General features: G+C 45.3%; 2 protein-coding genes across 2 annotated transcripts; both read right to left on the bottom strand.

The window, feature by feature from the left end:
• Nucleotides 1-1,277: 1,277 nt before the first annotated feature.
• On the bottom strand, nucleotides 1,278-7,481 carry LOC112223404. The gene is made up of 6 exons (XM_024386410.2): nucleotides 7,423-7,481; nucleotides 5,786-5,848; nucleotides 4,657-5,354; nucleotides 2,676-2,856; nucleotides 2,430-2,559; nucleotides 1,278-2,230 (listed from the first exon to the last, which is right to left on the bottom strand). The coding sequence occupies exons 1-6, from the start codon at nucleotides 7,433-7,435 to the stop codon at nucleotides 1,555-1,557; spliced, it is 1,761 nt and encodes a 586-aa protein (XP_024242178.1). The 5' UTR covers nucleotides 7,436-7,481; the 3' UTR covers nucleotides 1,278-1,554.
• A 1,737-nt stretch (nucleotides 7,482-9,218) lies between these two features.
• LOC112223405 lies at nucleotides 9,219-13,438 on the bottom strand. Its single transcript, XM_024386411.2, has 5 exons — nucleotides 13,273-13,438; nucleotides 11,541-12,072; nucleotides 10,670-10,870; nucleotides 10,422-10,551; nucleotides 9,219-10,322 (listed from the first exon to the last, which is right to left on the bottom strand). The coding sequence occupies exons 2-5, from the start codon at nucleotides 11,920-11,922 to the stop codon at nucleotides 9,830-9,832; spliced, it is 1,206 nt and encodes a 401-aa protein (XP_024242179.1). The 5' UTR covers nucleotides 11,923-12,072; nucleotides 13,273-13,438; the 3' UTR covers nucleotides 9,219-9,829.
• Nucleotides 13,439-14,175: the final 737 nt, after the last annotated feature.

Genomic DNA, 14,175 nt, shown 5'->3' with positions numbered 1-14,175 from the left:
CCCGGTCTCCAAGAAAGCGAAGGTAACCTGCCTAAATGACTACTGCCCTGTAGCACTCACGTTGGTAGCCATGAAGTGCTTGGAAAGTCTGGTCATGGCTCACATCAACACCAGAATCCTGTAAACCCTAGATCCACTCCAATTCGCATACCACCCCAACAGATCCACAGATGACGCAATCTCAATAGCACTCCACACTGCCGTTTCCCACCTGAACAAAATTAACTCCTGTGAGAATGCTGTTCATTGACTACAGCTCAGCATTCAACACCATAGAGCCCACAAAGCTCATAACTAAGCTGAGGACCCTGGTACTAAACACCTCCCTCTGCAACTGGATCCTGGACAACACATTACCACACTGATCCTTAACACGGGGTGCGTGCTCAGTCCCTCCTGTACTCCCTGTTCACCTACGACTGCGTGACCAAGCACGACTCCAACACTATCATTAAGTCTGCTGACGACACAACAGTGGTATGCCTGATCACCGACAACGATGAGACAGCCTATAGGGAGATCAGAGACCTGTCAGTGTGGTGCCAGGACAACAACCTCTAATTCAACATGATCAAGACAAAAAGGAGCTGATCGTGGACTACAGGAAAATAATGGCCGAACACACCCCCATTCACGTCGACAGGGCCGTAGTGGAGCGGGTCGAGAGTTTGAAGTCCCTTGGTGTCTACATCACTGGCAAACTATCATGGTCCAAACACACCAAGACAGTCGTGAAGATGGCACGACAACACCTTTCCCCCCTCAGGAGACTGAAAATACTTGGCATGGGTCCCATTATCCTCAAAAAGTCCTGGAGCTGCACCATCGAGAGCATCCTGACCGGTTGCATCACCGCCTGGCATGGCAACTGCTTGGCATCCAACCGTAAGGCGCTACAGAGGGTAGTATGTACGGCCCAGTGCATCACTGGGGCCAAGCTTCCTGCTATTCAGGACCTCAATACGAGGCGGTGTCAGAGGAAGGCCCCAAAAAAATGTCAAAGACTCCAGTCTCCCAAGTCATAGACTGTTCTCTCTGCTACCACACAGCAAGCCGTACCGGAGCACCAAGTCTAGGTCCAAAAGGCTCCGTAACAGCTTCTACCCCAAGCAATAAGACTGCTGACCAATTAACCAAAACCAACCGGACTATTTACATTGAACCCCCCGACTAACCTGTACCCCCCACTATTGACCCAGTGCTGGTACCCCTGTATATAGCATTGTTATTGTTATTTTATTGTTACATTTAAATTTTTTGTTTATTTTGTAAATATTTTCTTAACTCTTTCTTGAACTGCATTGTTGGTTAAGGGCCTGTAAGTAAGCATTTCAAGGTAAGGTCTACTACACCTGTTGTATTCGGCGCATGTGACAAATCAAATTTGATTTGCTATACCTATCCAATTGCTTTCACCTATCCGATCCCCTCATATCTAGTCTTACACAAGTGTAGGAGCCAGAAACTGTTTCTGGAACGAGGCTATGTTTCTGTTGGCGCAACTGTTGGGGTTTCCTTTCTGCTGGAGTTTGCAGCTACACATTCTGTAACTTTTCAATTTGTTTGTGTACATCCAGCTGCAGAGTTTCCTTCTGTGTTGCCAGGAGTTCTCTTTTTGGCCATCTTTGCATTCCCCTCTTCCCTGGTATCCGTGGCAACGTGTGGGGAGGGGTTTAGCTTAACCTTCTTACCCTTCCCCTTCTCCTGAGCCGCTTCCTGTTTCCTGTCTGAGGCCCCTGAAGCGGCTCTCTTCCTGTAAGATCCCCTGGGGCCACGCTGGACGCCTCGACTCTTCTGATGTTTCAGTGGTTCCTTAGGGAGCTGGGTGTCTGTCTGGGTCTCGTTCTGGGTCTCTTGGCAGCACCGGAGGGGCTGGGTTTGAGTCCCGTTGTTGTGGGGTTGGGCTATCACATAGAGACTTTTCAAGGGGGGTTGTGCGGCGAATGGGCCCAGGGGCGTCGGATTGGTGATAACAGGGGGGGTGACGAGGGACATGGACGTCTGAAGGGCCGGAGAAGGCCTAGTTTTGACAGCCGTCCTAGTGGGAGTTTGGTGTGAAGGCATGGTGTTCACTAGACAGGCGATTAGCTGCACCTGGTAGTCAATGAGGGTAGAGATGATGTCGAAGGTGGCGTCCATCACGCCCGTGCTCATACCGTGGGTCACATTGTCCATCAGACGACTGTTAGCTGGGTCCCTGAAACACAGTCTCATCTCCTCTAGCTGGGCTCTGAGAGGGGTGGGGGAGGAGTGAGGGGACTAATTAACAAACTGACAAATAGGAGAATATTAAACTATGACAGATACATCATTTTCCTATCTATGGGACATATTCAGAAGTTAAGATGCTTTGAAATACCAGTAGTAACTGGCATTGACGAATGGATGACCTTGGACCCAACATAAAGTATACGTCTATGAGAGCTTACTTGGTATCGATGATCTTGGACCAGTGCTGCACAGGGTTGGTCTCCTCTATGAGCTGCTCGGCCATATTGGTGAAGTTGAGGTGTTTGATAGCCAGGGACTTCATGTCACTACACAGCATTGTGGTGTCGCCTGAAGGAACACACACACACACACGTTACAGAAGTTGAGGTAATCGTTTTAGGTAGCTAGGGACATGCCACTACCCAGCGTTCTTGTGTCACCTGGAGAAAATCTCTCTCTCTTACCCTCGGTGAGCCTGGAGAAGGCACTGGTGATATAGGCAGGGATCTCGACAGGGGGGATTCCAGCCTTAATCAGGTTTTTCACCAATCTGTTCTTGCTGTCTCGGTCTGCAGGGTTCTTCCCAGTGTACATCAGCAACGTTCTCACTGACATCTTCTCTGGCGCACCCATCCTCCTCAGAACCTATCAATCAATAGGTAAATATCAATAATTTCAATGACCATTGAACAGTCCCAGATCCCAAAGTGTACCATTAAATTAAATGAAAACCATATATACTGAACAAAAATATAAAACACAAAATGTTAAGTGTTGGTCCCATGTTTCATGAGCTGAAATAAAAGATCCCAGAAATGTTCCATACGCACAAAAAGCTAATTTCTCTCAAATGTTGTGCACAAATTTCTTCTTTGCCAAGATAATCCATCCACCTGACAGGTGTGGCATATCAAGAAACTGATTAAACAGTATGATCATTACACAGGTGCGCCTTGTGCTGGAGACAACAAAAAGGCCACTGTGCAGTTGTCGCACAATACCAAAGATATCTCTAGTTTTGAGGGAGTGTGCAATTGGCATGCTGACTGCAGGAATGTCCACCAGAGCTGTTGCACTGAGAATTTAATGTTAATTTCTCTACCATACGCTGCCTCCAATACCGTTTTAGAGAATTTGGCAGTACGTCTAACCGGCCTCACAACCGTAGACCACATGCGGAGCCCAGGACCTCCACATCCGGCTTCTTCACCTGCAGGATCGTCTGAGACCAGCCACCAGGTCAGCTGATGAAACTGAGGAGTATTTCTGTATGTAAAAAAGCCCTTTTGTGTGGAAAATGCTATTCTGATTGGCTGGGCCTAGCTCCCCAGTGGGTGGGCCTATGCCCTCCCAGGCCCATCCATGGCTGAGCCCCTGCCCAGTCATGTGAAATCCATAGATTAGGGCCTAATCAATTTATTTCAATGGACTGATTTCCTTACATGAACTGTAACTTTATAAAAAAATTTTTTGCCCTTTTTCTCCCCAATTTCGTAATATCCAAATTGGTAGTTGCAGTCTTGTCCCATCGCTGCACCTCTTTTTTGTTTGAATTTTTACCTCTTTTTCTCCCCAATTTCGTGGTATCCAATTGTTGTAGTAGCTACTATCTTCTCTCATCGCTACAACTCCCGTACGGGCTCGGGAGAGACGAAGGTTGAATGTCATGCGTCCTCCGATACACAACCCAACCAGCCGCACTGCTTCTTAACACAGCGCGCATCCAACCCGGAAGCCAGCCGCACCAATGTGTCGGAGGCTACACCGTGCACCTGGCAACCTTGGTTAGCGCGCACTGCGCCCGGCCCGCCACAGGAGTCGCTGGTGCGCGATGAGACAAGGACATCCCTACCGACCAAGCCCTCCCTAACCCGGACGACGCTAGGCCAATTGTGCGTCGTCCCAAGGACCTCCCGGTCGCGTCCGGTTACGACAGAGCCTGGGCGTGAACCCAGGGACTCTGATGGCACAGCTGGCGCTGCAGTACAGCGCCCTTAACCACTGCGCCACCCGGGAGGCCCCTCGCTGCAACTCTCATATGGACTTGGAAGAGGCGAAGGTCCAGAGTCATGTCTCCTCTGAAACACGACCCTGCCAAGCCACACTGCTTCTTGACACAATACTCACTTAACCCGGAAGCCAGGAAACACCGTACAACTGGCGACTGTGTCAGCGTGCATGTGCCTGGCCCGCCACAGGAGTCGCTAGAGCGCAGGCCAGACCCTCCCCTAACCCGGATAACGCTGGGCCAATTGTGTGCCAACTTATGGGTCCCCCGGTGGCGGCCGACTGCAACACAGCCCGGGATCAAACCCGGTCTGTAGTGACGCCTCAAGCACGGCGCTGCAGTGCCTTAGACCACTGCACCATTTGGGAGGCCTAAGTCGTTGAAATTGTTGCATGTTGCGTTTATATTTTTGTTCAGTATATGATATTTACTATTACCTCTTCTTTGTGGACCAGGTATGGCTGCGGTGCAGGTCTCACATCTCCGTGTTGCAGCATAGAGACCACCTCTGCCACGACAGTAGCGGTCTGAGTCTGGGCATCAGCCTTGGTTGGGGCTGCATGCCTGGCTGTCAGAGGCTTGGGTTGGAAGTGAACCATCTTCCTAGTCTGCCTTGGAGCATTAGGAGGGTCTGTTCTCCCTACTGCAGGCTGGACTTGGGCTTTGACACTGGCTACAATCTGGGATTGAACTGTGACCCCAGTTGGAGTCTTGATCTGGGACTGTCCTGGCACTTTAAGTTGGTCTATTTTCCCAGCTATAGTTTGGGGTTGAATTGTGATCCTGGCTGTAGTTTGGGGTTGAGTCGTGATCCTGGCTGTAGTTTGGGGTTGGGTCCTGACCCCAGCAGCATTCTGGGGCTGAGCTAGTACATAGATGTGTTTCCTAGTGCTTGGTACCTGGGTTTGCGTTGAGCCCCCAGCAGAGAAAGGTTGGGATACAATAAAGATGCGTTTTGTGGATGGGACTGGAGTCCGGGTTTGGGTTGCATCTACAGTGGGAGTCCGAATCTGGATTTGTGGCTCTTTAGGAGCCCGCCGGGGCATGGGTACTACGTAGATGCGCTTCTTGGGGACACCGACTGATGTTTGAGATTGGGTCACGACCACAACTGGAGTCGAGGCCTGGGAAGTCCCTGGCAGTTTGGAGGGAAGTAAAAGCATTTAAATCCACAGTAACTGTGTTGTTTTCTGACATGTACTTTGCAATTTGATGCGTTTGTTAACGTGTATTCAGCCAGCACCTCCAAGTTCATGCTAAATGATCTGCCTTTTCTCTAGTCACAAAAATACAAGCCGAGAGAACCATATACCTACCGGCTCTCCAAAAAAGTTGGGTTAACAATTATTCCCTGTGGACATTTGTATCATATTTCGAGTGGTTGAAGGACTAACCGCTCAGACAACTGGTAGAGTAAGTTCAAATGTAATTTTATTCAACATTTTGGCTTCTAAGGAAAACTTTGACAATTTTGCAGGGAGAAGTTTCAGACTTTACATCAAGCATTGGTATAAAAGTCTGATTGTTATGGCAACCTTAAATTCATGCTTCAGACAATGTACATACCTGCATATCTCTCTGCCTTCTTGGCCAGATGGATCATATCCTTCCCCTCAGGGGTTCTGTTCCCTGCAATTCAATTAGAGAAGTCCTTAGTCACCAGCAAAGCAGGGTTTCTTATCAATCCTGGTCTTGGAGATGTGTACACATTTCATTATTGTCCAGTACGAACACATTAAATCAGCCAATCAAGGACTGGATAATTAGTTGATACTAGTTTGTCAGGTCAGGTGTGTTATTGGCAGTGCACAGCTAAAATGTAAATGTGCAACCCTTGTGGGCTCCTAGAACGATGGAAGCGTTGCAAGTCAATGCACACACCTAATAACAACATTCCCTTCCACACACTCCCCTGCCTCATTCAAAACAACTGGGAACTCTGAAATCCCAGACTTACGAGTGTTCAAAACAACTGGGAACTGGGGGGGGGATGAGCTCTGACTGGTGAAATTGTTTTTGAACAGTCTCCCAAGTCAGAAACTCTGGCATCTTTCTAGAACTGACTTTCCGACCTGAAGATGACTGACCTCATTTTTTCCAAGTTCACGTGCCGCGTTCAAAACAACTCCATGTCAAATCATGAAGTCTGATCTTCAGGTCAGAAAGTCAGCTCTCTAGAAAAAGGCCAGAGCTCCCGAGTTTGAATTCTGAGTAGGATGACCGTTCAAATCAATTTTTCCCAGTCAAAGCCAGTTTTGTTTTTAGTTCCCAGTTGTTTTGAAAGCACTGAAGTCTGAGATTTCCCAGTTGCTTTGAACGCGGCAACAGTTGTCTTGAAAGCACCATTCTTTTATTTCTCCTCCTGCTGTCTGTGACAGTCCAGACATATCAAAGATTTTTATAACTAACCCAAGATAGACCACAGCCTGTCGTTTCCAATGAGAGCAAATTAATCATAGTAGGTAGAACAAGCAAGGGGGTGGGCAGACCCAAGCATTAGCCAGTGAGATCTTATGGGCGCATTCTAGAATTATTTGCATATTTCCGTTATGGAACGCCTACCCTGTGACCCTGTACCCCGCACTTTTTTTTAGAAACTTTGGTAAAGTCTACAAAACTTTGTCAACTCTGTTCGTAACAGATTTTAGTTTTGGGAACAGAAAACTGTAATGATATCTAATGTTTAATTGATGAGAAAATTATCTGAATGTCAGCCAAAATCCATCTCACTCCATCTCCTCCCACTGCCGGCCACTGGGCTTCCTTTCATCACCATGTGGAAACGCCAACCGGATGCTTAAGATTTATACATCCGGTGAAACATCTGGACCATTGTTCAAGCTGTGATATCATCATCATCATCATCATACCCAACCAGCTAGCTAATTAGCTACAACATCATGCTGATAGGCAATAACTAGCGTACAGCTAACACATAAATGCATGCATTTGAAATGCAAACAGTCACAAACTCGTTCATTTTCAGACTGGCTAGCAAAGCAAACATCACAAACTAGCTATCGCCTGTTAGCTAGCTAGTTAGCTACTTTGCTAGTACAACAGCTAACATTACAGTCTGTGTTTACTAGTTAACAAACACCTTGTGAAATGTAAATAGTTACGTTAATATTTACTAAATAATATCCATGCACTCCCAATCGCTAGTGTGTTTATGCGAGGGTGAAATAATTTAGCAAGCTTACCAGAGGGCTCCATGTTGATGATGCGCTATAAGATAACGTTGATGTGCGGCCAAAAATATCTGCCGTCTGATTGGTTTGACGCTGAAAATAATAGTGCACAGTGATTGGCTTGAATCTACAACGACCCAATCATATCTCTGCAAAGTGAATATAAATGTCCTGTTCAAAACAACTTCCAACTCCGGAACTCGGAAATCTCTGACTTTGAAAAAACTTCGGAAATGTTCATATTTCCTCGACTAACCGGTGCCCCCGCACATTGACTCTGTATCGGTACTCCCTGTATGTAGCCTCGCTGTAGTTATTTTACCGCTGCTCTTTAATTATTTGTTACTTTTATTTATATATATATGTTTTACTTTTATTTATTTTTTAACTGCATTGTTGGTTAAGGGCTTGTATAAGCATTTCAGTGTAAGGTTTGTTTGTATTCAGCGCATGTGACAAATAAAATTTGATATTTGGGCATTTTTGTGCTTTCAAGACAACTGTGATATACAGGTCAGAAAGTGCCCGAGTACCCAGTTGTTTTAAACGCTGCTTCTTAAAAATGTTTTATTTTTTAAAGATGTCACCTTTATTTAACCAGGTAGGCTAGTTGAGAACAAGTTCTCATTTGCAACTGCGACCTGACCAAGATAAAGCATAGCAGTTCGACACATACAACACAATTACACATGGAATAAACAAACAAGCATTTCTAACAAACTTTCTAGAGCTCCGGCTTTGTGACCTTAAGATCACTGACGTCATGATTTGACCTTATCCCAGTTGCCTTCGAGACACCAAGAGATCTCTACTGTCTTTGCTGTAACATCCAGTGTCCCTGTTTTATTGTATCAGTGCTACATTTTGAGGACATTTGACTAAATAGGTGTTCATATAGGTTGAGAAACACTGGTCGGGTGTTCGGAGTCTCCACCGGCTGAAAAGTGATTGCATTTGTTTTGAAACTGATGGCTTGTGGTTTGTTGACAACTGTGGCATTTTAGCTAAACCTAATCCAGTTATGGTTGGAATGGAATGATAAACATATGGAAACCACATGTTTGACTCCAATCCATTTATTCAATTCCAGCCATTAATGAGCACGTCCTTCTACAGCTCCTCCCACCAGGCTCCACTGACTTACATTGCAGGTTAGGAGAATGAGGTTAAGGTTAGGAAAAAGGTTAGAGTTAGCTAAAATCCTACAGTTGTAAATAACTTATCCCAGACAACTAGATTTTTATTTTTTTATTTTACCATTATTTTACTAGGCAAGTCAGTTAAGAACAAATTCTTATTTCCCATGACAGCCTAGGAACAGTGGGTTAACTGCCTGTTCAGGGGCAGAATGACAGATTTGTACCTTGTCAGCTCGGGGATCCGAACTTGCAACCTTTCGGTTACTAGTCCAACCCTCTAACCACTAGGCTACCCTGCCGCCCCAAGATGGAGCAGTACTGGTAGCCACAACCGTACAATCCACCAGTATCATAACACCGGCTGGCCCGTATGTCAAGCACGTGCAGTTATGAAGGTTCCAAGGTATCACGTGAAAAACATTTTTGCTCTCGTGATAAAACACATGATGTACTTTATCTGCCTTCTCAAAGAAAATGAATTTGAAAAGATGCACCATGTTTCTGAATGATGCTGCCTTGTTGACCGGGCGGCACAGATTACTATTCAATTTATCGCTTTTTCCCGGTCACGTCACAGGCCACCCCGGTTCAGCTTAGTCAAACTCCCTCAGTGAAACAGATCAGATGCTGTGCCATTGATTCTGTCAGAAATAAAGAACATCATGGAGGTGAATTAATAAAATGAAAGCTTTAATACAATATTTCAGCAATCCAGGTTTCAATATAAACATACAATCATTGACAAAGTACTGGCATGATGTGTTCCCTATGTTACAATCATGGAGATTGAGAGAGGGCTATAACTAGTCCACTCATGATATAAATAAACGGGGCTATCAAATACCAGATGAGTAGGTGGAATGAATGGACTGCCTTAACCCAAAGACCAGAATTAAGACTCATTTCTACATTGTAGGTTTTTCAATATAATCAGGTTATCTTTGGATTGACTTGAATTCCACTTGAACAGAGCTGCGTTCTTCACCTCTGTGCTAACTGACAACAAAAAACTAAATTCAATTGATTGAATTTATCAGTAGGCAAGAGCTGCAACATTCAAAAACAAAACTCTAAACCAGAATGCTGTGAGGTCACTGAATGCCTCCCTCTCAGTGTTTGGGGTTCTGTGGGCCAAAGCAGAGTTGCGTCTAAACATCACAACGTTCCACAATGTTCCACAAAGTTACTAAGACAGTTCCGCTCCCAGCTTCCCCATGGGAAAATATTAAGCAAAGTCCGATTCCCCTGTTAAGCATTGTTTGTTCAACCGTTAAACATCTTCAGATCTGTCCTGTGGCATTGAGGCCGCTGGAGATGGTCTCGTAACCAACAGAGACGAGTGTGAGAACACTGCTCTCCACATCCTCCGGCTGACAATGCTCTTGATCATGCTGCTGGGTTGTATCCATGGCAACACCAACCGGAGCTCCAGACTCCTGCAGCCGCATCTTCTTCCTGCCTCTGCCCCTCCCTTTGCCCTTCCCTGGCCCTTTCTCTTGACCTTTAACCCCGCCCAGCGACCCGTGCAATTTGTCGTTGCCGTTGTCTCGGGGCTTGCGGTGGCGGCGGCGGATGCGTCTCATTGGAGGGCCGGTGTCGACGGGATCGGTTGCCGCAGCGCCAGACAGGATGCGAATTTGTTTGTCGATCACCATGGTAATCATGTCGAGGGCGGCGTCGAGCATCCCGAGGCCCAACCCATGAGTCACGTTGTCGAACGACGCACTGTTGACCGGGTCACGAAAACACTTCCTCATCGCCTCCAGGTGGCTCCTATCGCAGAATAAAGGTGTGTTAGGGTCGGTCTCACTGTACAGAAAACGTATAGATCATAGTTAACTCGTGATTACACAGTGCTGTAACCACACTAACCTGGTTTCTATGACCTTGGACCAGTGTTGGACAGTGTTGGTCTCTGGAATAAGCTGCTTGGCCATGTTGCCAAAGTCTATGTAGTCATGGGCAAAGTCCTTCATGTCGTTACACAGGGCTTTGGTGTCACCTGGAAAACACAACAATCTATAAAGCACAAGAGATTCTCACACACACACACACACACACACACACACACACACACACACACACACACACACACACACACACACACACACACAGCTTACCCTCTGTGAGCTTGGAAAAGGAAGAAGACACAGAAGTAGTAGTACCAGGAGTAAGACCCAGTATATTTAGAGACTCCTGCAGGGTTTTCTTGCTGGCCGGGCCACGGCTGACCCTGGTGTAGGCTGCTAGTGAACGCAGAGACATCTTCTCTGGAGCCTCCAGACGACGCTTGATCTCGTCATAGGGTATCAGGTACTTGCCTAGGACCAGAGGAACAAGAGACAAATTGTGTTGAGTTTTCTACTTATTCCATACTAATATTTTCTTAACTGACTTGCCTAGTTAAATTAAGGTTAAATTGAAGAAGAAAAAAAAGTACTACTCAAACACACCTGGTTGTACTAATCAGCTGATTCTCAGGACCATAATTAACTGAATCAGTTGTTAGACCAGTGCTGGTACAAAACCCTGCACACCCAGTAGCTCTCCAGGTGGAAGGTTGGCCTCCACCTGGAGAGCTACTGGGTGTGCAGGGTGTTGCACCAGCACTGGTCTAACAACTGATTCAGTTAATTATGGTCCTGAGAATCAGCTGATCAGGTGTGTTCGAGTAGTACTTTTTTTTCTTCTTCAATTTAACCTTAATCTAAATAGGCAAGTCAGTTAAGAAAATATTCTTATTTACAATGACAGCCTACCCCGGACGACGCTGGGCCAATTGTGCACCCCCCTTGGGACTCCCAATTACAGCCAGATGTGATACAGTGTGAATTTGAACCAGGGACTGTAGTGACGCCTCTTGCACTGAGATGCAGTGCCTTAGACCGCTGTGCCACTCGGGAGCCCAAGAACATCCTGCAGAAAGATAGGTCTCCAGTAGGAGGGGCCACACCCGGCCTGATTCCCTCCGTCTCTGGCTGTGGTACTTACGGGCCTTGGAACTCTTCATGTTGGGGTCCAAGAGAGACGACACCTCTGCAAACGGAACATGGGGTACGTGGTTGTGGTTCGGAGCGGCAACCTGGGTTTGGGACATGTCCTCTGCTGGGATCTGAATCTGGGCTTGCATCTGGTTCACGTCCCCCATTTGCTGCTGGCCCTGACCCTGTCCATCCCCCAGCACCATGGAGGGGAGGTTGGATAACCCTTGTAACCCCGTCAGCCCCCCAACCATCATCTGCTGCGACCCCCCCTGTCCGACAGAGTTGGTCTGTTCTGAGGAGACTTGGAAGATGCCCATGACAGGTTTAACCACTCTGAACACCATGTTGCCCTGGGAGTCCACCCCCGCCAGGCTCTGATTTGATTCCATCTGCTCTGATGTCACTTCCTCTTCAATTCCTGGGTGACTGTTTTGGAGTGAGGAAGAGTTTCTCCTGAACCTTTCTATATTTGTTTGCAACGTCCGGGGTAGGATGAGAATGAGCTTACACACTGCTCTAAGGTCAGTTATGGGTAAAGTCTGTAGGACAGAAAAAAACAGACATCAAACTTTAGTCTACAGAGTAATAGTCATCATTAATAAGCCATTACAATAATAAAAAAATATCTGTGATTTCCTAATTAGATTCCCCAAGTACCTCACATCCAGACTAGGGTTGTTGTTTTTATGAATCTCTTATCTCATCGAGTCGCTATGCAGTCGATGCTTCAAAAATGTGAATTCTTAAACCCTTACATTAGCCCGCCATTTTTTGTTTGCTGAAATCCATACATTTGAATAAAACGTTAATAAAATACAACGACCGACTGTTTCCTTGTTGATTTTCAATTGGCGAGTTACCCTCTTAGAGGAACAGCAATGAGAAAACAGTCGGTGGTTGTTTTTGAATAACGTTTTATTAAAAAGCATGGACTTCAGCAAACAAAGGCACGCAGATGAGAAACATAGGTACATAACAAGGGTTTGAGAATTTTCACTTTCGAGGTATCGACTGCATAGCGAGCCGGAGGTTCGTTTCTAAAACTCTAGTCTGTGCCCAACTCGTGAATCATCATGGAGTTGAGGTACTCGACTACCAATTAAATAAATAATTCCCACCAGTCGCAGATATTTATCCTCTTTCCCACCCTCTCCAATTCAGCAATGTATATTACTTATATTTAAGATTCTATTCTGGTAAATAATGAATGTCTATAACATTTGTATGACATATTGTGGGCTCGTAATAAGAACGCTTTGTCGTCATGCAAAAAACAACATTAGGAGTTTTGACGTCACATTCTAACTCGCCCTCTGTTGGTCACCCACGCGCACACCGGAGGCGCTCCGGGCCGGACGTCGCTAGCAAGCTAGGTATCTTCTATTTGGCAAGGACACCTGCTTCCTATGTAAATCCAACACAGTGCATTCATTAAAAGCATGTAGCTAGCTACTCAGATGATAGATTGGGCCCAATAAAGTTTGTTAGAAGTACACAGTAACTGCTACCGTTGCAAGTTACCTGAACCACAGTCGCAATTCTGTTTAGTGAAAAGTAAACCGTTAATATTCGCTATTTTCGTCTAAACCTAAACAGGGCTGGCTAGGCCTCAAAGGGGGAAGGTAGCGCCTTTCATAAGGCCCAAACGAAATTATGATACAACACACTCAGAACTGGTTGCACAACATTTTCGCGCTAACCTTCACTGCAGTGCAACTAGTGAGGGTTTTCCGACTCACCACTTTGCTGTTTGCGTTTTCCTAACGGCCAGCTGATCCTAGAACGGTGCGTGTGGAGACAGGAGACATTTTCCTTCTTCTCCAGATCTGCTTCGGCGGGTTGCAAATCAGCTCTAGATCTTATTCTTCTTCTTTGATGAGGTTTAACAGAGGTTGGCATCCAATAAATGTTGCATTACCGCCACCTACTAGACTGGAGAATAACTCCCTTATACGTTGCTTGAAAAATACATTAATATGCAAATACCCTACCATCTAACACAACACTCACAAAAAAAATATATATATACAGTACCAGTCAAAAGTTTGGACACACCTACTCATTCAAGGGATTTTCTTTATATTTACTATGTTCTACATTGCAGAATAATAGTGAAGACATCAAAACTAAGAAATAACACACATGGCTCCATTGGCTGTCATCAAGGCAAAGGATGGCTACTTTGACGAATCTCAAATATAAAATCTATTTTTATTTGATTAACAATGTTTTGGTTACTACATGATTCCACATGTGTTATTTCATTGTGTTGATGTCTTCACTATTATTCAACAATGTAGAAAATATTAAAAATAAAGAAAAACCCTTGAATGAGATGTGTGTCCAAACTTTTGACTGGTACTGTATATTTTGGGGATTTTCATTAACTTTAATCCATAGTCCTTCGAAAGAAGTATTGTTCACATATTTTTTTAAACATTTGTATCTAAAAGCATAATAGATATAATTCATATTTTGGCATATTTATGACATTTTGGCAATACCCAGGCCTCCACAGTATTTCATCTGTAGGTGCTACAAAGCAGATATTGGTCTAATAAATATATCTGTAATATGAGTAGCATTTTTATTTCAATAACAATTTTCTTACATTAAGTTAATGATATATGTCAACAACCCTT

The sequence above is a fragment of the Oncorhynchus tshawytscha genome, linkage group LG24, assembly GCF_018296145.1.
Source record: "Oncorhynchus tshawytscha isolate Ot180627B linkage group LG24, Otsh_v2.0, whole genome shotgun sequence".
In the NCBI taxonomy this organism is placed as follows: domain Eukaryota; kingdom Metazoa; phylum Chordata; class Actinopteri; order Salmoniformes; family Salmonidae; genus Oncorhynchus; species Oncorhynchus tshawytscha.
Note: the sequence above shows the minus strand (reverse complement) of the source record. Positions and strands in the feature narration are given on the sequence as shown.

Coding starts and splice junctions, on each gene's coding strand:
- LOC112223405 (XM_024386411.2), bottom strand. CDS start 11,922: ATGGAATCAAATCAGAGCCTGGCGGGGGTGGACTCCCAGGGCAACATG. Junction 10,552..10,669: donor CTTTTCCAAGCTCACAGAGG/GTAAGCTGTGTG, acceptor TGTGTTTTCCAG/GTGACACCAAAGCCCTGTGT. Junction 10,323..10,421: donor TCCAAGGTCATAGAAACCAG/GTTAGTGTGGTT, acceptor ATTCTGCGATAG/GAGCCACCTGGAGGCGATGA.
- LOC112223404 (XM_024386410.2), bottom strand. Junction 2,857..4,656: donor ACCTGGTCCACAAAGAAGAG/GTAATAGTAAAT, acceptor ATTGATTGATAG/GTTCTGAGGAGGATGGGTGC. Junction 2,231..2,429: donor TCCAAGATCATCGATACCAA/GTAAGCTCTCAT, acceptor CACCCCTCTCAG/AGCCCAGCTAGAGGAGATGA.